Source organism: Passer domesticus, chromosome 14, assembly GCF_036417665.1.
Source record: "Passer domesticus isolate bPasDom1 chromosome 14, bPasDom1.hap1, whole genome shotgun sequence".
Lineage (NCBI taxonomy): Eukaryota > Metazoa > Chordata > Aves > Passeriformes > Passeridae > Passer > Passer domesticus.
Genome location: NC_087487.1, coordinates 19,350,508 through 19,368,693, shown reverse-complemented (window position 1 = coordinate 19,368,693; position 18,186 = coordinate 19,350,508). Strand labels below are relative to the sequence as shown.

Genomic DNA, 18,186 nt, shown 5'->3' with positions numbered 1-18,186 from the left:
CCACTTCCCATGGGGTTAACAGGGAGCTTTCCTCCCAGTGGATCACAGGGATGGGGAATGCTGCTGCCATTCCGAAGGTGCCAAATCCCAGGGCACCACCACATCCCACTTTCCATGGCACTACCAGGGTTTTGCACCTGGAGCCTTTCTCCCGGTGGGATCGCAGGGAATGGCATTCCAAGGCCAGCTGCCATCCCCAAGGTGCCAAACCCCAGGATGCCAGCACTGCCAGGTCCCATTGCCAGGGCACTAACGGGGTTTTGATCCTGCTGCTCCTGGGCTCACCCTTCCCAGGCCCCTGGAAAGGTGGGAAAGGAGCTGTGAGCAGTCCCAAATTCCTGCTGGATGCTCCAAGAGCAGGGACACGCAGGCTCCAGGCAAACCACAGCATTCCCACCCCCAATTCCAGAAAAATCTTCCAGTTTATCCACAAAAAATCTTCTCCTAAACTGGGTAAGAGATACTCCTAGCAGAGGTTGAATCACTTCAAAATCAGACTGTTTCAAAAATAAGTCTTTCCCATTTTCTATCCTTTTATTTCTTTTTTTTCCTTTTTTTAACTGACATTTAATAAATTATAAAATCGGTGTATGGTGAAATAGAATATATCAGCCAGATATGTATGAAATACACATGCATGGGAAAAAACTATTGAACTCACCTGGAACTCACACACACGGATCTATAAATACATATATACACACACATATACATATAAACACCAACAGTTTCCTTTTTCCAAAATTCAAGTCAACTATTTAGTGGCAGAGGGATGCTGTAAAAACACTAAAAACAATTTTTGATGCCACATCATGTGAACCTTTCAAATAACCATACAACTGATCAGACAGCAATACCTAATGCTACTTGGATTAAAGATTTTTTTTTTTGCTTTTTTTTCTCAGGTTTTTTAAAATTTTTTCCTGTTTTTTTTTTCCTTTTTTTTTAATCAATGCAAGATTTATATTTGTTTTTTTGAGACGACTTCATAGGCAAAAGGTGGCCCTTGTCAATGCTTGAAGCAACTATTTGCAATCAACAGTTTTTTTTGGACATGAAAAAATTCAGACAAGAATCTGCTAATTTTAGTATTCCTTAGCTCTCTTTTTCCTGATAAACTCAATACCTGCACTTTCAACCAGTTATAAAAATATTTTTCACACCAGAGGAAATATTTACTCTCTCTGACATGGACTTTGGGACACAAGAGAATCACTTCCTTCCCTCCCCCTTTCTCTGACTTTAAAGAATCTCCTGAAAAAAATCTGCATTCCAGCTATTTACACATTCCACTCCTCAAGAAGAACGGATCAGCCCAAATGACCCAAAAAAAAAAAAAAAAATTCCTATGTCATGCACAACTTAAAAACAATGAGAAAAGAAACCAGGAATTAAATACGGCTGAAAAAAATCCGGGGAATCCAAAGAACTCCAAGGGAAAAGTGAATTTTGGAAGCCACTGGCCCTAAAGGAGCGGGGTGGGGAGAACAATCTGGGTTTTCCTGGCGGGTTTGGGGTTCAGGCTGAGCAGGGAATACCCAGGGGTGGGCATGCAGGGTGTGTGGGCACAGCCCCAGCTGCAGCTGCTGCACGGAAACCTGCAGCCTCTGCTGCCAGGCAGGGGCTCAGGCTGAGCCTGCACACAGCAGCTGCACCCGGGGACACGGCAGGGCTCGGGGGAGATGGACTCCTCTGAGCAGCACTGAGCACAAACCCCCAGCCCAGGAGAGGCGCTGCTCTGGGGCTCCACGCCACAAAAATGGAACAACTCGTGCTACAAACTGCTCCTCAGATGGGATCTGGGGCTCCACTCCACAAAAATGGAACAACTCGTGCCACAAATCACTCCAAAGATGGGATCTGGGGCTCCACTCCGCAAAAATGGAACAACTCGTGCTACAAGTCACTCCAAAGATGGGATCTGGGGCTCCACTCCACAAAAATGGAACTTCTTGTCCAAATCAAATTCATTTCTCAATGAATTCCTCAACAAGTCGTTCCTCAGCTGGGATTTGATGTTGATTTGGGGCTCCACAAAAAATGGAACATCTTGTCCCACAAGTCACTCCTCAGCTGGGATCTGGGGCTCCACTCCATAAAAATGGATCATCTTGTCCAAATCAAATTCATTTCTCAATGAATTCCTCAACAAGCCATTCCTCAGCTGGGATTTGATGTTGACTTGAGGCTCCACAACAATTCAACACCTTGTGCCACAAATCATTCCTCAGCTCCACTTCACAAAAATGATGTGGGGTTCCACTCCACAAAAATGGAACATCTTGTCCCACAAGTCGTTCCTCAGCTGGGATTTGATGTTGATTTGGGGCTCCACTCCACAAAAATGGAACATCTTGTCCCACAGGTCGTTCCTCAGCTGGGATTTGATGGGGTCAGGCCCTCAGGAGTAACTGAATCCCAAAAATGTGGACTATTCTGAGTTGGGAGGGACCCACCAGGATCCAAGTCCTTGCACAGGGATCTCAAAATCCAAGCCTGTGCATCCTGGGAGCTTTGTCCCAACATTCCTGGAGCTCTGGCAGCCTTGGGAATGTCAGCATTCCCTGGGGAGCCTGGGCACTGCCCCACACCCTCTGGAGGTGGAGTTTTCCCTGAAATCCAACCTAAACCTCCCAGTCAGTTGTGTGTCATTCCCTGGATGAATCTGCAACATTCCTGACCAAAGCATGGAATTGAAAAGGAGAATTTGGGTAGAGAGGCTCACAGAACCAGAAACACCAAAAAAATCCCAAAAAACCAACCCCACTCCTGAAGGGCTCTGGGCTGCAGACAGAGCAGGGAGTGCTCTGCTGCCACAATTATAAAATCTGCACTAAATATGGGATGGGGAATTACATTCCACCAGCCGAGGGAAATGTCTCCAAGAGGAGAAAAATCCCTCTCCCCAAGCTTGAACTTTAGAAGTTCAGCTCCTCTCCTGTTTCTCTAACAGTGGAGAAAATAATGCCATTGGTGTCCAAACTATAGGGGGAAAAAAGAAAAGAAAAGGAACTCACATGACAAATGCACAGGTGTAAAATCTTCAGCATCCACAAAAATGAACTGAAGCTCCTTGTTTTTCTTAATTTTTTTTCTCTTTTGTCTTTTTTTTTCTTATTTTTACCAGCGAGGCCATCTTAGGTTTATATACAAAAGTAAAACTGAAAATAGACTTTTTTTTTTTTGTTCTCTGTACACATAAATTTTTTTTTCCCCTTTTTTAAAAAAAGGAAAAAAAAAACCACCTTGTCTTAACTTTTTTTTTTTTTTTCTCTCTGAACAGAAAGGAAAACCGAGCACGAAGATTTCCTCTGTCCCCAAACCCCCAAACCCCCCAACCCCAAAAAAAAACAACCTAGAAATGAATCAGTCCAAGGAGATAATGTCGGGTATGATGCCGAAGATGGAGGCCGTGTCCGTGCTGCTCCTGCTGGCCACGGCGTGCCCGTGGCTGTCCCTCAGGCTGTTGGAGGACACCAGGCTGCTGTTGCTGCCGCTGCTGCTGCCGTTGGTGGCTGGCAGGGAGCTGCTGCCGCCGGCGTTGAGCTGATCCAGGAACATCTGGGACGAGGTGTAGGGGAAAAAGCGGGAGTGTAACAGTTCCTGATCGTCCGAGGCCGACACGGCGGCGGCGGCGGCGGCGAGGAGGGACGTGTTGTAATGCTGGGGGAGAAAGGGCTCAAATTCTGGTTTTTGCAGCAGGAAAAATGGAGGTTGGGTCAAAAGGAGGGTTTGGTAGTTTTGGGTTTCACAGCAGCTCGGGCAGTGGGAGATGAAAGGGGTTTTTAGCTCTGTGGTTTCCCGGTTTTGAAGCCGAAAGGAATTGGGGATGCTGGGGTTACAAACGTGGTTTGTAAACCCAAACCCACAGAGCAGCAGGGAGGGAATGGGATCAGAGCCCAAAGCAGGGAAACGGCGAGCAGGAATGGCATCAGAGAGCCTAAAACAGGATAAGGGGCAAGCAGGAATGGGATCAGAGCCCAAAGCAGGGAAAGGGCGAGCAGGAATGGCATCAGAGAGCCTAAAACAGGATAAGGGGCAAGCAGGAATGGGATCAGAGCCCAAAGCAGGATAAGGGGCAAGCAGGAATGGCATCAGAGAGCCCACACCAGGATAAGGGCAAGCAGGAATGGGATCAGAGAGCCCAAAGCAGGGAAAGGGCAAGCAGGAATGGGATGAGAGAAAGCAAAGCAGGAAAAAGGGCGAGCAGGAATGGGATCATAGAATCCCAGCCAGGAAAAGGGCAAGCAGGAATGGGATCAGAGAAACCAAATCAGGATAAGGAGCAAGCAGGAATGGGATCAGAGAGCTCAAAGCAGGAAAAAGGGCAAGCAGCAGCATTTTGGGGGTAGAAACAAGAGGTTATGTTTCAGATTTTGCACTCAGAGCAGCAGGAAAAAAAAGGGGGTTTTGTCAAGAGAAGGTTTTGGCAGGTTCTGGGTTTCATAGCAGCTCAGGTAGAGGGACATGAAATGGATTTTTAGCTGTGTGGCCCCCCAGTTTTGAACCCAAAAGGAATTGGGGATGCTGGGATTACAAAGAGCAGGAAGAGAATGGGATCACAGCAACCAAACCAGGAAAAAGGGCAAGCAGGAATGGGATCAGAGAATCCCAGCCAGGAAAAGGGCAAGCAGGAATGGGATCAGAGAAATCAAATCAGGATAAGGAGCAAGCAGGAATGGGATCAGACAGCCCAGACCAGGATAAAGGGCAAGCAGCAGCACTTTTGGGGCTTTTTTTTTTTTGTTTAGCTGTTCAAAAATTCCCTTGGGGGTGAAGTTCTCCCCAGCCCATTCTGCCAGCCCCCAGAAGTCAGGGTGAGCCAGCTGAGAGTGGAGCTGTGCTGATCCCTGCTGGCAGCAAGGCACAATCCTGGGAATGCACTTAGGGCCAGCTGGGTGGAGCAGGGGCTGTCCCAGGTTCTCCTCTCTGCTGCAGCCCCAGAGAGGAGGAGCTCCAGCAGCCAAAAATCCCATTTGAACCCAGCCTCCCTGAGGGGGACGCTGCCCTCAGTGCTCCTTCCCACCAGGCTGCCCCAGCCTTGTTCCCAAAGGTTTCTCCACAACCAGAGCAGCATTCCTTGGATCAGAATCGTTCTCAGATCTTGGATATTCAGGCACATTTCCTGACCCAAATTCCCAGTGCAGGCTCTGCTCTCCATGAGGACATCAAAGTGGCCCTCAGCTTTTAGGGCAATGTTAGTGCAATTTCCCTTTGTTAAGGGAAGACATCCCAGCTCCCTTTTTTTGGAGGAGAAGGGATCAAGCTGCACCTTCATTCCACAATGAAGTGGCTGCTGAGTTTAACATTTTACAACTCCCCAAATATTTATTTTTGCTGTGCCTCATCCCACACCTGTGTTCACATAATGCTGCTGCTGCCTCCCACACAGCAAATCCTGCTGGGAAAAGTGTTTGCCACAGCATTTGGTTCTCCCTGACTTACCTGATTGTCACCTGACAGGAAAGGGAAGAAATCTAAACCTGTCAAGAGACAAAAAAAACCAAAATTCAGCTTCTCAAAACAGCCCCTGTCCATTTTTTCACCACTTATTTTGAAATCAAACCAGCCAAGCACTGATGACACTTCAAATTCTCTTTGCTACCAGTGATATTAAGCTGATTATTTTTATTCTATAATTAATGAGAGCGTGGAGAGCTGTGCAGGTGCAGCCAACTCACCTTGCAGGTCGTAAGGCATGGGTGTCATATGGAATGGATGCCTGTAGTCCTGGATGAGTGATGTGTTGATGTAGCTGGTGTCCACAGCAGGAAGGCTTGGGGTTCTTGACACAGGAGAAGCTTGGTGGGGTAAATTTAAAATGCTGGAAGGGAAAAGAAAAGCTTGTTAAAAGCATAAAATACACTCTTGTTTATTGCTGTCCCATCAGGGGGTGCTTGCTGGCTTATTTTTAAATTGAATTTCAATCCAAAACACATTCTGAACTTCCTGGAGGATGTGCAGCCACTCCAAAGCCACATCACACACTCCCCAAGCTTCTCCTCACAATATTCCATCAGGAACTTCCCTTCAGTCCAGCACAGCTGGAATGTGGGAGAGCAAAGTTCAGTCCCAAACAGCAGCAGTGGTGCTGGGGTCTCTGGAAAAGTGTTACAGGTGTTTCCAACAAGGACAGACAATCCTGAAGGAACACTGAACCCAAACCCCCACAGGGACCTGTGAGACCCCACAGCACTGACACCCTGCAAGGTGATTCCAGCGTGAGGCCTTGAGGGATCACTGACTCATTCCCACTGGAGCAGGGACACTTCCCACAGCATCCTGGCTTCCATCCCAGAGGATTTATGCAAACCAGGAGCTATTTCCAGCCTGCCTGCTCAGGTGTGCCCAGGTGCTTGTGGCACTCCCTATTCCCACTCCCTGCTCCTCCCTGGCTGCTGCTTCAACATTTTCCTATGAAAGAAAAATATTCCCAGTCCACAAAATCCACACTTTTGTGCCTTCTGCATCATTTTACACTCATTTTTTCAAATACAGCTGAAGTATTTTGTGTTCCACACTCAAAGCTGTGATTCCATTTGCACAAATTCACCGACAACTGATTTATTTTATTATGTTGCACACTTAAAACTGTGATTCCCCTTGCACCATTTCACAAACACAACTGAAATATTTTATTGTGTTCCACACTCAAAGCTGTGATTTCCATTACACCAATTCACAAACACAACTAAAACATTTTTTGTGCTCCACACTCAAAGCTGTGATTTCCCCTTGCACCAATTCACAAACAATTGAAATATTTCATTGTGTTCCACATTTAAATCTTTGATTCCCTTTGTACCAATTCACAAACACAACTGAAATATTTCATGGTGCTCCACACTCAAAGCTGTGATTTCCCTTTGCACAATTTCACAAACACAACTGAAATATTTCATTGTGTTCCACACTTAAATCTTTGACTCCCTTTGCACAATTTCACAAACACAACTGAAATATTTCAGTGTGTTCCACACTTAAATCTTTGATTCCCTTTGCACAATTTCACAAACACAATAGAAATATTTGTGTTGCACACTCAAAGCTGTGATTCCCCTTTGCACAATTTCACAAACACAACTGAAATATTTCAGTGTGTTCCACACTTAAATCTTTGATTCCCTTTGCACCATTTCACAAACGTAACAGAAATATTTGTGTTGCACACTCAAAGCTGTGATTTCCCTTTGCACCATTTCACAAACACAATTTAAATAATTCATTGTGTTGCACATTCAAATCTTTGATTCCCTTTGCACCATGTCACAAACACAACTGAAATATTTCAGTGTGTTCCACACTTAAATCTTTGATTCCCTTTGCACCATTTCACAAACACACCAGAAATATTTCCCTTCACCCCAAGCTGTGATTCCAAGCTCGGGCCTCGTGCTGGAGCAAACCCAGAGCTCCCAGCTGAGGCTCTAACCCAAACCAGCAGTTTCTAGAGCTGGGTTGCTCTGGATCTCTGAGTGGGCCTGCAGCCCTGTGCTCACCCCTTGTTGTTCATGGGGGACGCTGGGGATATGGAGGGACAGCTCCTCTTGGCCGAGGGCTCCTCCTCCTCCTCGTCTGAGGAGCTGTCGATGGTCAGGTCGATCACTTCCACCTTCTTGTTTTTGTTGGATTGCTGGTGAGAGGACACCTGGTGTTCCATGGAGGAGCTGATGCAGCCTGCACAGAATCAACAATCAGCCACAGCTCCTTAAAAAGCTCAGCATTTAAAGAAAAAAATATCACAGAATGCTGGGAACTTTAAACACCATCAGCCCCAGACAGGTGTGACCCAATTAGCTGAACAGAAATGATTAAAGCTATAAAATATGTTTAAAAATGAGCATTTTGGGAGGTGAAGGAACACAGGGGAGCCCAGAGTGCCCTTCCCAGCCATGGCTCACCATCCACTCCGTTGTAGGATGCTGTCACCTCCTGCACTTCCTTCTTGGACCTCATGGGAGCCCAGGATCCATCCTCCTTGAACTGGATTTCATCACAATCTGTACAGAACTTCAGGATTTCCATGAACAACCTGTCCATCAAAAATATTTCATATCAGTCCTAAAAAAGAGCTTATTTTCCCTTTATTAGTCAGTGGAAATCTGAATTTGTGGTGAAGCTTTTACTGTTCTGCTCTTTTCTCAGCTGCCTCCTTGATAAAAAGGAATCACTGACAAAATTCAAGTATTACCTAAAATAAAAATCTGCAAAAATGAAGATTTTTATTTAAAAGCACTGAGAGTGGAATCCTGCAGAGCTTGTGACACAGAACTCTCCATTTCCCAAAACAAAGGAATTCTATGAACCAGAGTTGATAAAAAAGTCCTTAACTGAGAAAACCTCTCTTAAATCTGAGGATTTAAGGCCTTGTGAAACTTCCTACAGAATGCTGAGCATGGGAACCCCAATTTGCAGCCTCTTCTCCCACAGGCACCTCCTAAAATTTTAGGATCCTGGCAGCACATCACTGCCAGTGGGAATTCCAGCTTCTGACCAGGGCCATTCATGTGGTTCTGCAGGGAAGAGCTTGGCTTTAATTAGAGCTTGGCTTTAATTAGCTCCCTTTTTCCCAGATTGGAGCATTTTCCACAAATAACTTTCCCTTTGGGATGCTCCAGCTAGATCAGACCCAACATCTGCACCTGGCAGCACCAGGAGAAGTAAGGGAAACGTGGGGTTTGCATTATTCCTGGTTTTTTGCTGTTTTAGGCAGAAACCTCAAGGAGGAGCCCCCCAGCTCTTTGATCCAAGGCAGATTTATCCCTGGAAATCTGGGGCTGCAGGAGTCCAGAACAGCCTGAGTGTCTCTTGCTCTAAAGGGATCCTGAGTGACCTCATCCTTCCCTGGCAAAATAAAACACACACTCCCTCAAAAACTCCTCATTGATGAGGTGGTTTTTCAACATTCTGGTGTTTCTTGGGGCTTTTCAGCTTTGCTTTTGGGGTTTTTGTGTGTGAGTTTCATCAATTTTTGGGCTTTGGTTTTATATTGAGAGTATTCTCAGAAACCTCTACTTGTTCTCTCTTTCTATCTTAAAAAAAAAGAAAAATTTCTCTCTTAAAGAAATTAAAATGCAAACCCAGAAATCCACACTTGGCCCAGCCCGAGGTGAGATTTATTTATTTTTTTGGTGTTTTGCAAGCAGGCAGAGCCAGGGAATCAATCTGTGTGTCACTTGCTATAGATAGCAACTCCCCGAGTGTGAAATTGTACACGGAATTGTGCAGGCACTCAGAGGGGTGGCAGCACTGATTTGCTCTGTCTGTTAGCAGCCCTGCCACATTTGTACAGCTGCTCCATTAAAAGGAAATACAACATGAGCTGTTTGCACCTAGGAAAGCTCAGGAATTCACTGAGAATTGCTCTCATTATTATCAAACTGAGTTTGAAGGAGCAGAATTCTAGAGAAGGAGCTGCCCAGGAATTCCTGAGCAGCAGCAGGGAAATCCAACGTGGGGAGCTGCAGAAAGGAGGGAAATCCACTTCATTTCAGCCAGGACCATCCCATGTGGGCTCTGCTCCCAGCTTCACTCACCCATCGATGATGAGGTGCTCGTAGGGAGCTTTCTTGTCACACACAGGGCACACCCAGGTGGGTTTCTTCTCATTCATCTGGATGTAGAGGGTGGCATCAAAGCACTGCAGGTGGGAGCAGGTCAGGGCCCTGCAGGGGATGGTCAGGCGCATCTTGCCGAGCTGCAGGAGGAAAAAACAGGATTTTATTACCTTGGTGTTCAATTAACCACCAGGAATAATTTAATTCATGCTGCCTGAAAAGAGACATGAGTAAAATGAGTTGTATTCCAGAAAGAACGCTCAGGAGTCTGAGTTTTGTCACATGCACAGTTCCCTCCTTCCTGCATGTCTGAAATGGCATAAAAGTGAATAAAAATCATGTTTTGAGTTGTATTTGACCAAGGAAGCTGAAGAATACATCCTGCTATATTCCTGTAACAAAATACACTGAGTACCTGTAAATAGCAGTGTCCTGGATGGACCAAAAATAGATTTATTATATATTATTCCATGTATTACATGGACCAAAACCAGAATTATCCTTCATTATCATTAAAGTATCATTACACTGAAAGGAAAGCACACAGCAAAAGGAATTTCACTTTAATCTGAAATAAAAATCTCCTCACAAAACCCCAGCAGTTGCTCAAAAAACCCCAAATGTTCTTGCTTGCTATACTATTGTAATTTTTCTACTTTCAGATTTTGCAGGTGTAGTTGGTTCCTTTTTCTCTGCTCTTTCTGTTTCTAAGGCTTGTTTTTACAGCTTTCTGGAAATCTTCTTACCTCTACTATTTCCTACATTTCCTCCTTTTGGTAGAACAAAAAAGAAACTCTTTGAACTTTGTTGTTTATTGACCACTTTGTGTTAGATGGCTCTGCTGCAATATGTATTTTTGTTTATTTGAATCACTTCTCTTGTTTCAAGCACTGCTGCAGCTCAGGAGGGGCCTGGACCGACCACACCAAAGGTGAGAGCAGCAAGGTGGGAACGGGATTTTCACCACACGAAAACCCAACAGAACAGTGATTTATGGGATGATGCCTTGGGAAGGCTGAGCTGGAGCAGAGGCTGGGCACAGCTACAGAATAAAGCAGGGATTGATTCAAGGATCTCCTCCACGGATCCACCTTGGGCAGCAGCAGAGCCCAGCCAGGGCTGCACCCAGGATGAACCCAAATGGCCCCAAAATGCACGAGGGTCACGGCTCTGTCCCTGGGCTCAGCTCTGCTCCATGTGCACATTGCAGCTCAGTGCCCAATCCCACTGCAGCCCCTGCAGTCCCATCCTTGTTTTCCTCTCTTCATCCCACGGGCTTTGTGCTCCTGGGCTGAGATTTGGATCATCTGTCCTTGGTGCCCAGCTGGAGCAGGAATTGTTTTGTCTCCCTGCTCTGTGCAGAGCTCACCATCCCCAGTGTGGAGCCCAGACCCACCCACTAAAGCAGCACAGAACCTGAAAAATAGAAAATCTACACCTGAGGCATCAGGAGGAGAATTGTTCACACCGAGGAGTTCACTAAAACATCCCCTGGCTGCTGCCAGGGCAGGGAGAGGAATTTCTGGGAGCGTGGCTCAATCCAGCTGATGCTGAGCAGTACAAGGAGGATGCCACAGGATGGCACCAGAATATCCCAAACCCAACCCCACAGCACAAACAAAGGCTCTTCTCACAGGCCACCACTTCCTCCAGCCTGATGGTGAGGGCTTGTTTTTATTCCCTCTGAACTGAAATCTCGTTTATTTTCCTTCCCTCTGGCTCTCAGTCACTGTCACCCAGTCCCCAGTGAGGGGAGGGGACACAGAATTCCCTGGAGATACAGAATTCCCACAGGAGATGCTCTGGTGCCAGATGTTTGGCATCTCCTCCCCCCAAATCCATGACCAAGCACATTATTCCCATCCCAAAATCACATTCCTCTCATCCCAAAAATCACGTTATTCCCATCCCCAAAATCACATTATTCCCATCCCCAAAATCACATTAATCCCACCCCAAAATCAGCTCCCCCCCTGCTCAGTGTGTCAGGAATTCTCATCTCCCAGGTGCTGGGCAATGGCTCGTTTCATTTTTGGGCACTCCCCCAGCTCTGGAGCATCAGAAGGAAAACCTGGATGCTTCAAAAGGAACATAAGGAAAGTCAAAGATAGGAAGGACAATAAAACCCCATCTCCTGAGAGGAAAAAAGCAGATAAAAACCAGGAACATTTTCCCAAGGTTTTGGTAGAAAACCTCTGCCTGTGATGTCCCTGAGGGGAAAAAACCCAACCAGATTTAAAAGCCAGGAAGATTTTTTTCCCAGGGTTTTGGTATAAAACCTCTGTCTGAGATGGGATTTAACCACACTCAGAGTTCACAGGTTGATGCTTTTCCCCCATTTTTGGCACTGAACCTTCTGGATCAGCTCTGCCACAAAAAAAAAAAAAGAAAAAAAAAACAAAAAACAAAAAAAAAAAACAAAACAAAAAAAACCAAACCAAAACAAAACCAAACCAGGGATGCATCCCAAGTGTGCAAAAGCTGCATTCCCATCACTGGGACTGATTCCTGCCTGTTGGCAGCCAAAAAAACACTGCATTAATTTCTTTTACGAGCACACAAAACATTTCTCTTTCCCTGCTAAAAAACAAGAGTTCAGGATTTGTAAACAAAGCTGCAGAAGCTCCAGTAGAGCCCTGGATTTGGAATTTTCCTCCAGTTAAATATTTGGTTCAACTGCAGGGCTTGGGGATTTATTTCTTTGTGTTTTCAGGGGGAAAATGAACATGAACTTGAGTGTGCTCTGAAGTCCAAGCTCAGAGAAGCCCCTCTGAAAAGCTGGAGTTTATTCCTCCAAAATTGGAGGAATATTTTATTTTTCAAGTTATTAAATATGTTCTTAGACTCTACAGAGATCAACTTTTAGAGGTGCAAGCTTTGCTTCATAAAAAGCACAATTAACTGTGTGGTTACTTTATATTTACATAAAATATATATGTATATATTTACATATTTAGATATAAATATGAAGAAAAATATAATAACATTTATAATTAAATATAAATATATAAAAATATATAATTCTATTTTATATATATGTACGTGTATATATGTGTATGTATAGATACTTTATATTCTTGCAAATCTTTGAATGTGATATTGTCATGATCTTCAATTTTATTCCTTTCTCCATACCAACATTGATTCTAACTAAGGAAGTTAAGGAACTTCTAAGGAAGATAAAATGAATCTGTGGAAAGATACAGGGATTTCATCTACCAAATGAAATCCTGATCTGTAGAGTTAAAACCTCAGAACTGATAATCCCAAAAACCTGTAACTTCCATGTCCTATTTTGGAACACTGAAGCATTAATTAATTATTTTAAATATCTCTTGGTGCATCTGGTGGAATTGAAGACATTAATTTAATGTGTGACTAATTTGGGTAAGAATTTCATCAGTTGTGCTGCAGTAAAGGGACTCTGTCAATCAAAAAATAATTCAAATATTCTGAAGGTGCCCTGCACCTGAAACCAGTCCCAGAGATTCAAAGAAATGCACACATGATGTTAAAATGACAAATTATTAATAATTTATCACTGGTAACATAAATCCAGGTATAAAACAGTGCATCTACTTGGTTAAAAACCAGGAGAACACCAACACCTCTGCCACTTGTACTTTCACTGGAATTATTTCCTCTCACTTCCCCCTGGATCCAAACATTTCGTGTGAACAACTCCAGGACACTGCCTTGGCTTTAAATTCAGATTATTAAATCCAAGGGTGCATTTGCACAATTCCTTTGAACATCAGATCTCCCCCTTTTCCCCATTTTGAGAGAGTTTTTACCAATCCAAGCTGCACTCTCAGAGGATCCAGTGACACATTAAATGTATGCTTACATATATTTTGAGTAACATTTCCAAGCTAATGGAATATTCATTTTCCCAGGGGCATTTCAGAAGCTTTTCAGCACAGAGATAATTTCAGCTGCTCCCTGTCCCCACAAAGTTATACCAGGTAAACACGAGGTAATTTCCACCACAACAGCCACATTTCCATCAGAATCACTTTTGAGGAAATAAAAAATCAACTTACTGGACAAAGAAGAGACACTCTTAGGCTGGTTGTTGCTATTTCACTGTCTGGATCAGCAGTTAGTTTCTCTTTAACTGGTATTTGAAAGAAGAAAAGGTTTATTTTAGGTAAATTCAAACATGAATTGGATGATAAAGAAATAAAATAAATCTGAAATGGTGCGGTAAACTTTGAATTCAAGACCCCTGAAACTTGTTTCTCCAGAGATATCTTAACTCCTTTGCATGCAATTTTGTACCTGACCATTATTTAATATTAAATATCACATTAATTTCACTTCCAACTCCAAGCTAAACTTGTTAACAACTCTCACATGGACAGGCACCACTATAAACCCCCAAAATCCTCATCAAGTGACTTCAAACTGAAAAGCAAACTGAGCAATAGGCAGTACCCTGGCAAAATCTGAGATTTAAATACCTGCAGTGAAACACTGACTTATTTAATTTCTGCAGTTTTTCATCCTCTATTTTTATTTACACGGCCTGTTTCATGAGCAGTCTTTGGTAAAAAGAACAGGTCAGACTCATTTTATTCTTGCTCTAAGAACTGGACCTACACCTTCATCCTCACCTTGAAGAACAGCAGCTACCTGGAACTTTGTAAATATTTGTGCATATTGTCCATTAAGCCATAGATTTGAGTGCATTTTTCATGCATTTTGTGCATAAATCATCAAACTGAACTAAGACAAATAAATGCCCAGCATTATTATGTAGTGCTGCACTTACTCCTTCCCCTCTGGAGAAGGTACAAACCCTGATGTGAGCATTAATTACAGAGTAATTTTAGATGGATCAGGTGCTGGGATTTCCCCCTCTCCCTGAAAACCAAACCCGCAGCAGTTTTTGCTGGTTTTATGCCACAAACTTCCTCCAATTTGTTGTCAGAGGAAACAGAAAGGCAGCAAATCCACTCTGGAATGAGGAGGGGCTCTGTGCTGGGCACTCTCCCGGGCTCACCCCACAACCTTGGGGACAGAAATGCCCAGAGCCAGGGGGAGGCTTCAGCCCTGAGGTGCTGAATGCCCACTCCACTGTAAAACATGGTAAAACTTGTGCCAATCTGCACCATTTTTAGTGCTGTATTAATTTCTTCCCTTCTGTAGAAGGTACAACCCCTGATGTGAGCATTAATTAAAGAGTAACACCACTATCAGGTGCTGGGATTTCCCCCCCTCCCTGAAAACCAACCCACAGCAGTTTTTGCTGTTTTTATGCCACAAATTCCCACTGATTTGTTGTCAGAGGAAACAGAAAGGCAGCAAATCCACTCTGTGGTGAGGAGGGGCTCTGTGCTGGGCACTTTGCCCGGGTTCACCCCACAACTTTGGGGACAGAAAATGCTCTGTGGAGCTGCTCCTGCCCAGGCCCAGGCTGAGGCCTTCAGCCCACTTCACTGTAAAACACATTCTACACTATTTTTTTACATTTCTTCCCCTCTGTAGAAGGCACAACCCCTGATGTGAGCATTAATTAAAGAGTAATTTTATACTGATCAGGTGCTGGGATTTTCCCCTCTCCCTGAAAACCAAACCCGCAGCAGTTTTCACTGTTTCTATGCTACAAACTTCCACCAATTTCTTCTCCTGAGGTTTTTACTGAATGCCCACTTGACTGCAGAGCACAGTTGTGCCATTCTGCACAAACAAAGCCAGGATGGCTGAGCTGAAAGAGATTCTCTTGCATTTTTCCCCTCACAGTGTCAACAGGGTTCCTGGACTGGCTCCTAGTGCAAACAAAGGCTCTGAGTCTTTGAATTGGAGCTGAACACAAAGAACACCACTATCACATTCCCAAAGCCCAGAGGGCTGTAGGAAGTCCAAAGCTTGGTTAGCACAGTCCTAATTCCAAATCTCCCCTCACAAAAGTGATTTTTTTTTCCCTTTACAAAAGCCCAGCAGACACATACTCAGTGCTCTGGAGTGATCCGGGTTCCGGATTCCCTTGGCCCGCAACCGCTGCAGGAGCACCGTGGAGGAGAGCTGCTTCACCAGGTACACTGCCATGGAATAGTTCTGGAAAACACCACAAAATATCAGAGAAAACCCAAAAACATCAGGGAAAACCCCAAAAATATCAGGGAAAATCCTGTCTGCAGCACGTAACATTTTGTTATGGGATTGCAGGGCACTGTGAAGAGAGCTGCTTCACCAGGTACACTGCCATGGAATAGTTCTGGAAAACACCACAAAATATCAGAGAAAACCCAAAAACATCAGAGAAAATACTAAAAACATCAGGGAAAACCCCAAAAATATCAGGGAAAATCCTGTCTGCAGCACGTAACATTTTGTTATGGGATTGCAGGGCACTGTGAAGAGAGCTGCTTCACCAGGTACACTGACATGGAATAGTTCTGGAAAACACCACAAAATATCACAGAAAACCCAAAAACATCAGAGAAAATACTAAAAACATCAGGGAAAACCCCAAAAACATCAGGGAAAGCCCTGTCTGCAGCATGTAACATTTTGTTATGGGATTGCAGGGCACTGTGAAGAGAGCTGCTTCACCAGGTACACTGCCATGGAATAGTTCTGGAAAACACCACAAAATATCAGAGAAAACCCAAAAACATCAGAGAAAATACTAAAAACATCAGGGAAAACCCCAAAAATATCAGGGAAAATCCTGTCTGCAGCACGTAACATTTTGTTATGGGATTGCAGGGCACTGTGAAGAGAGCTGCTTCACCAGGTACACTGCCATGGAATAGTTCTGGAAAACACCACAAAATATCAGAGAAAACCCAAAAACATCAGAGAAAATACTAAAAACATCAGGGAAAACCCCAAAAATATCAGGGAAAATCCTGTCTGCAGCACGTAACATTTTGTTATGGGATTGCAGGGCACTGTGAAGAGAGCTGCTTCACCAGGTACACTGACATGGAATAGTTCTGGAAAACACCACAAAATATCACAGAAAACCCAAAAACATCAGAGAAAATACTAAAAACATCAGGGAAAACCCCAAAAACATCAGGGAAAGCCCTGTCTGCAGCATGTAACATTTTGTTATGGGATTGCAGGGCACTGTGAAGAGAGCTGCTTCACCAGGTACACTGCCATGGAATAGTTCTGGAAAACACCACAAAATATCAGAGAAAACCCAAAAACATCAGAGAAAATACTAAAAACATCAGGGAAAACCCCAAAAATATCAGGGAAAATCCTGTCTGCAGCACGTAACATTTTGTTATGGGATTGCAGGGCACTGTGGAAGAGAGCTGCTTCACCAGGTACACTGCCATGGAATAGTTCTGGAAAACACCACAAAATATCAGAGAGAACCCAAAAACATCAGAGAAAATACTAAAAACATCAGGGAAAACCCCAAAAATATCAGGGAAAATCCTGTCTGCAGCATGTAACATTTTGTTATGGGATTGCAGGGCACTGTGGAAGAGAGCTGCTTCACCAGGTACACTGCCATGGAATAGTTCTGGAAAACACCACAAAATATCACAGAAAACCCAAAAACAGCTGAGAAAATACCAAAAACATTGGGGAAAACACCCAAAACATCAGGGAAAACCCCCAAAATCAGCAGGGAAAATCCCTGTCTGCAGCACATAACAGTTTGTTATGGGATTGCAGGGCACCATGGAGGAGAGCTGCTTCAATTTTATATTGACAATATTCAGTACTACACTTGTGCCAGTACATGGAATTTTACAGGGATAATGTTCAGCATTGCATTTGTGTCAGTGTATTTAATTTTATATGAATAATGTCCAGCACTGCAATGGTGTCACTACCTTGAATTTTATATGGATAATGTTCAGCACTGCACTGGTGTCAGTGTATTTAATTTTATATTGATAATATTCAGCACTCCACTGGTGTCAGTACCTTGAATTTTATAATGGATAATGTTCAGCACTGCACTGGTGTCAGTATATTTAATTTTATATTGATAATATTCAGCACTCCACTGGTGTCAGTACATTGAATTTTACATGGATAATGTTCAGCACTGCACTGGTGTCAGTGCATTTAAGGAAAGCTGTCAGGTCAAATATGATCAGAATTTTTTTCTTTTTTTTACTGAAAGCCTATTTTGTTTTCAAAACAGGAAAATGAGCAGCGATGCCTCTTCCCAAGATGCATCACCTGCAGTATCTGGAAGCACTGGCCACCTTTTTCTTCTCCTTCTGCACTCAATTGTCTCTGAAATGTGAATTTCATCACCACAGCAGCTCAGAGGCAGAACCCAACTCTGTCAAGTCCCACAGCTCAGGTGAACCTTCCCTCATGGAATGAACTCTTCCTGCCATGGAGCCCAAATTCCTGGGATTTCTGAAGCTCTCATTTTAATTATAATCTCAAAAAAATCAGGTTATGTCTTTCTAAAAATGTGACTCAGCAGCAACACCTCTCAGCCTCCAGAATGGAAAGGACCAAATCCATGCTCTCACATTAGGGTGCATCAATTATTTTTTGATTTGAACATTGGCTAAACCTGGAGCTGCATTCATACAATTTAAATTGAAAAAGAAAAGGCTTCCCTCAGCAACTGCCACACGTTTCCACTTGAAAAAAAATCCATGTAATTGTGACATCCCCCATCCTTTATTTAGGA

General features: G+C 43.9%; 1 protein-coding gene across 3 annotated transcripts in view; it reads right to left on the bottom strand.

The window, feature by feature from the left end:
• Nucleotides 1-509: 509 nt before the first annotated feature.
• Nucleotides 510-18,186, bottom strand: part of PIAS1 (protein inhibitor of activated STAT 1) — a 59,603-nt gene continuing 41,926 nt past the window's right edge. For all 3 annotated transcript variants that reach the window (XM_064388487.1, XM_064388489.1, XM_064388488.1), the window contains exons 7-14: nucleotides 15,512-15,617; nucleotides 13,601-13,674; nucleotides 9,537-9,697; nucleotides 7,902-8,032; nucleotides 7,500-7,677; nucleotides 5,682-5,824; nucleotides 5,446-5,483; nucleotides 510-3,663 (exon numbers count right to left, since the gene is read on the bottom strand). In XM_064388487.1, coding sequence (XP_064244557.1) covers nucleotides 3,367-3,663; nucleotides 5,446-5,483; nucleotides 5,682-5,824; nucleotides 7,500-7,677; nucleotides 7,902-8,032; nucleotides 9,537-9,697; nucleotides 13,601-13,674; nucleotides 15,512-15,617 — 1,128 coding nt within the window. In that variant the 3' untranslated portion in view covers nucleotides 510-3,366. The remainder of the gene's footprint in view (nucleotides 3,664-5,445; nucleotides 5,484-5,681; nucleotides 5,825-7,499; nucleotides 7,678-7,901; nucleotides 8,033-9,536; nucleotides 9,698-13,600; nucleotides 13,675-15,511; nucleotides 15,618-18,186) is intronic.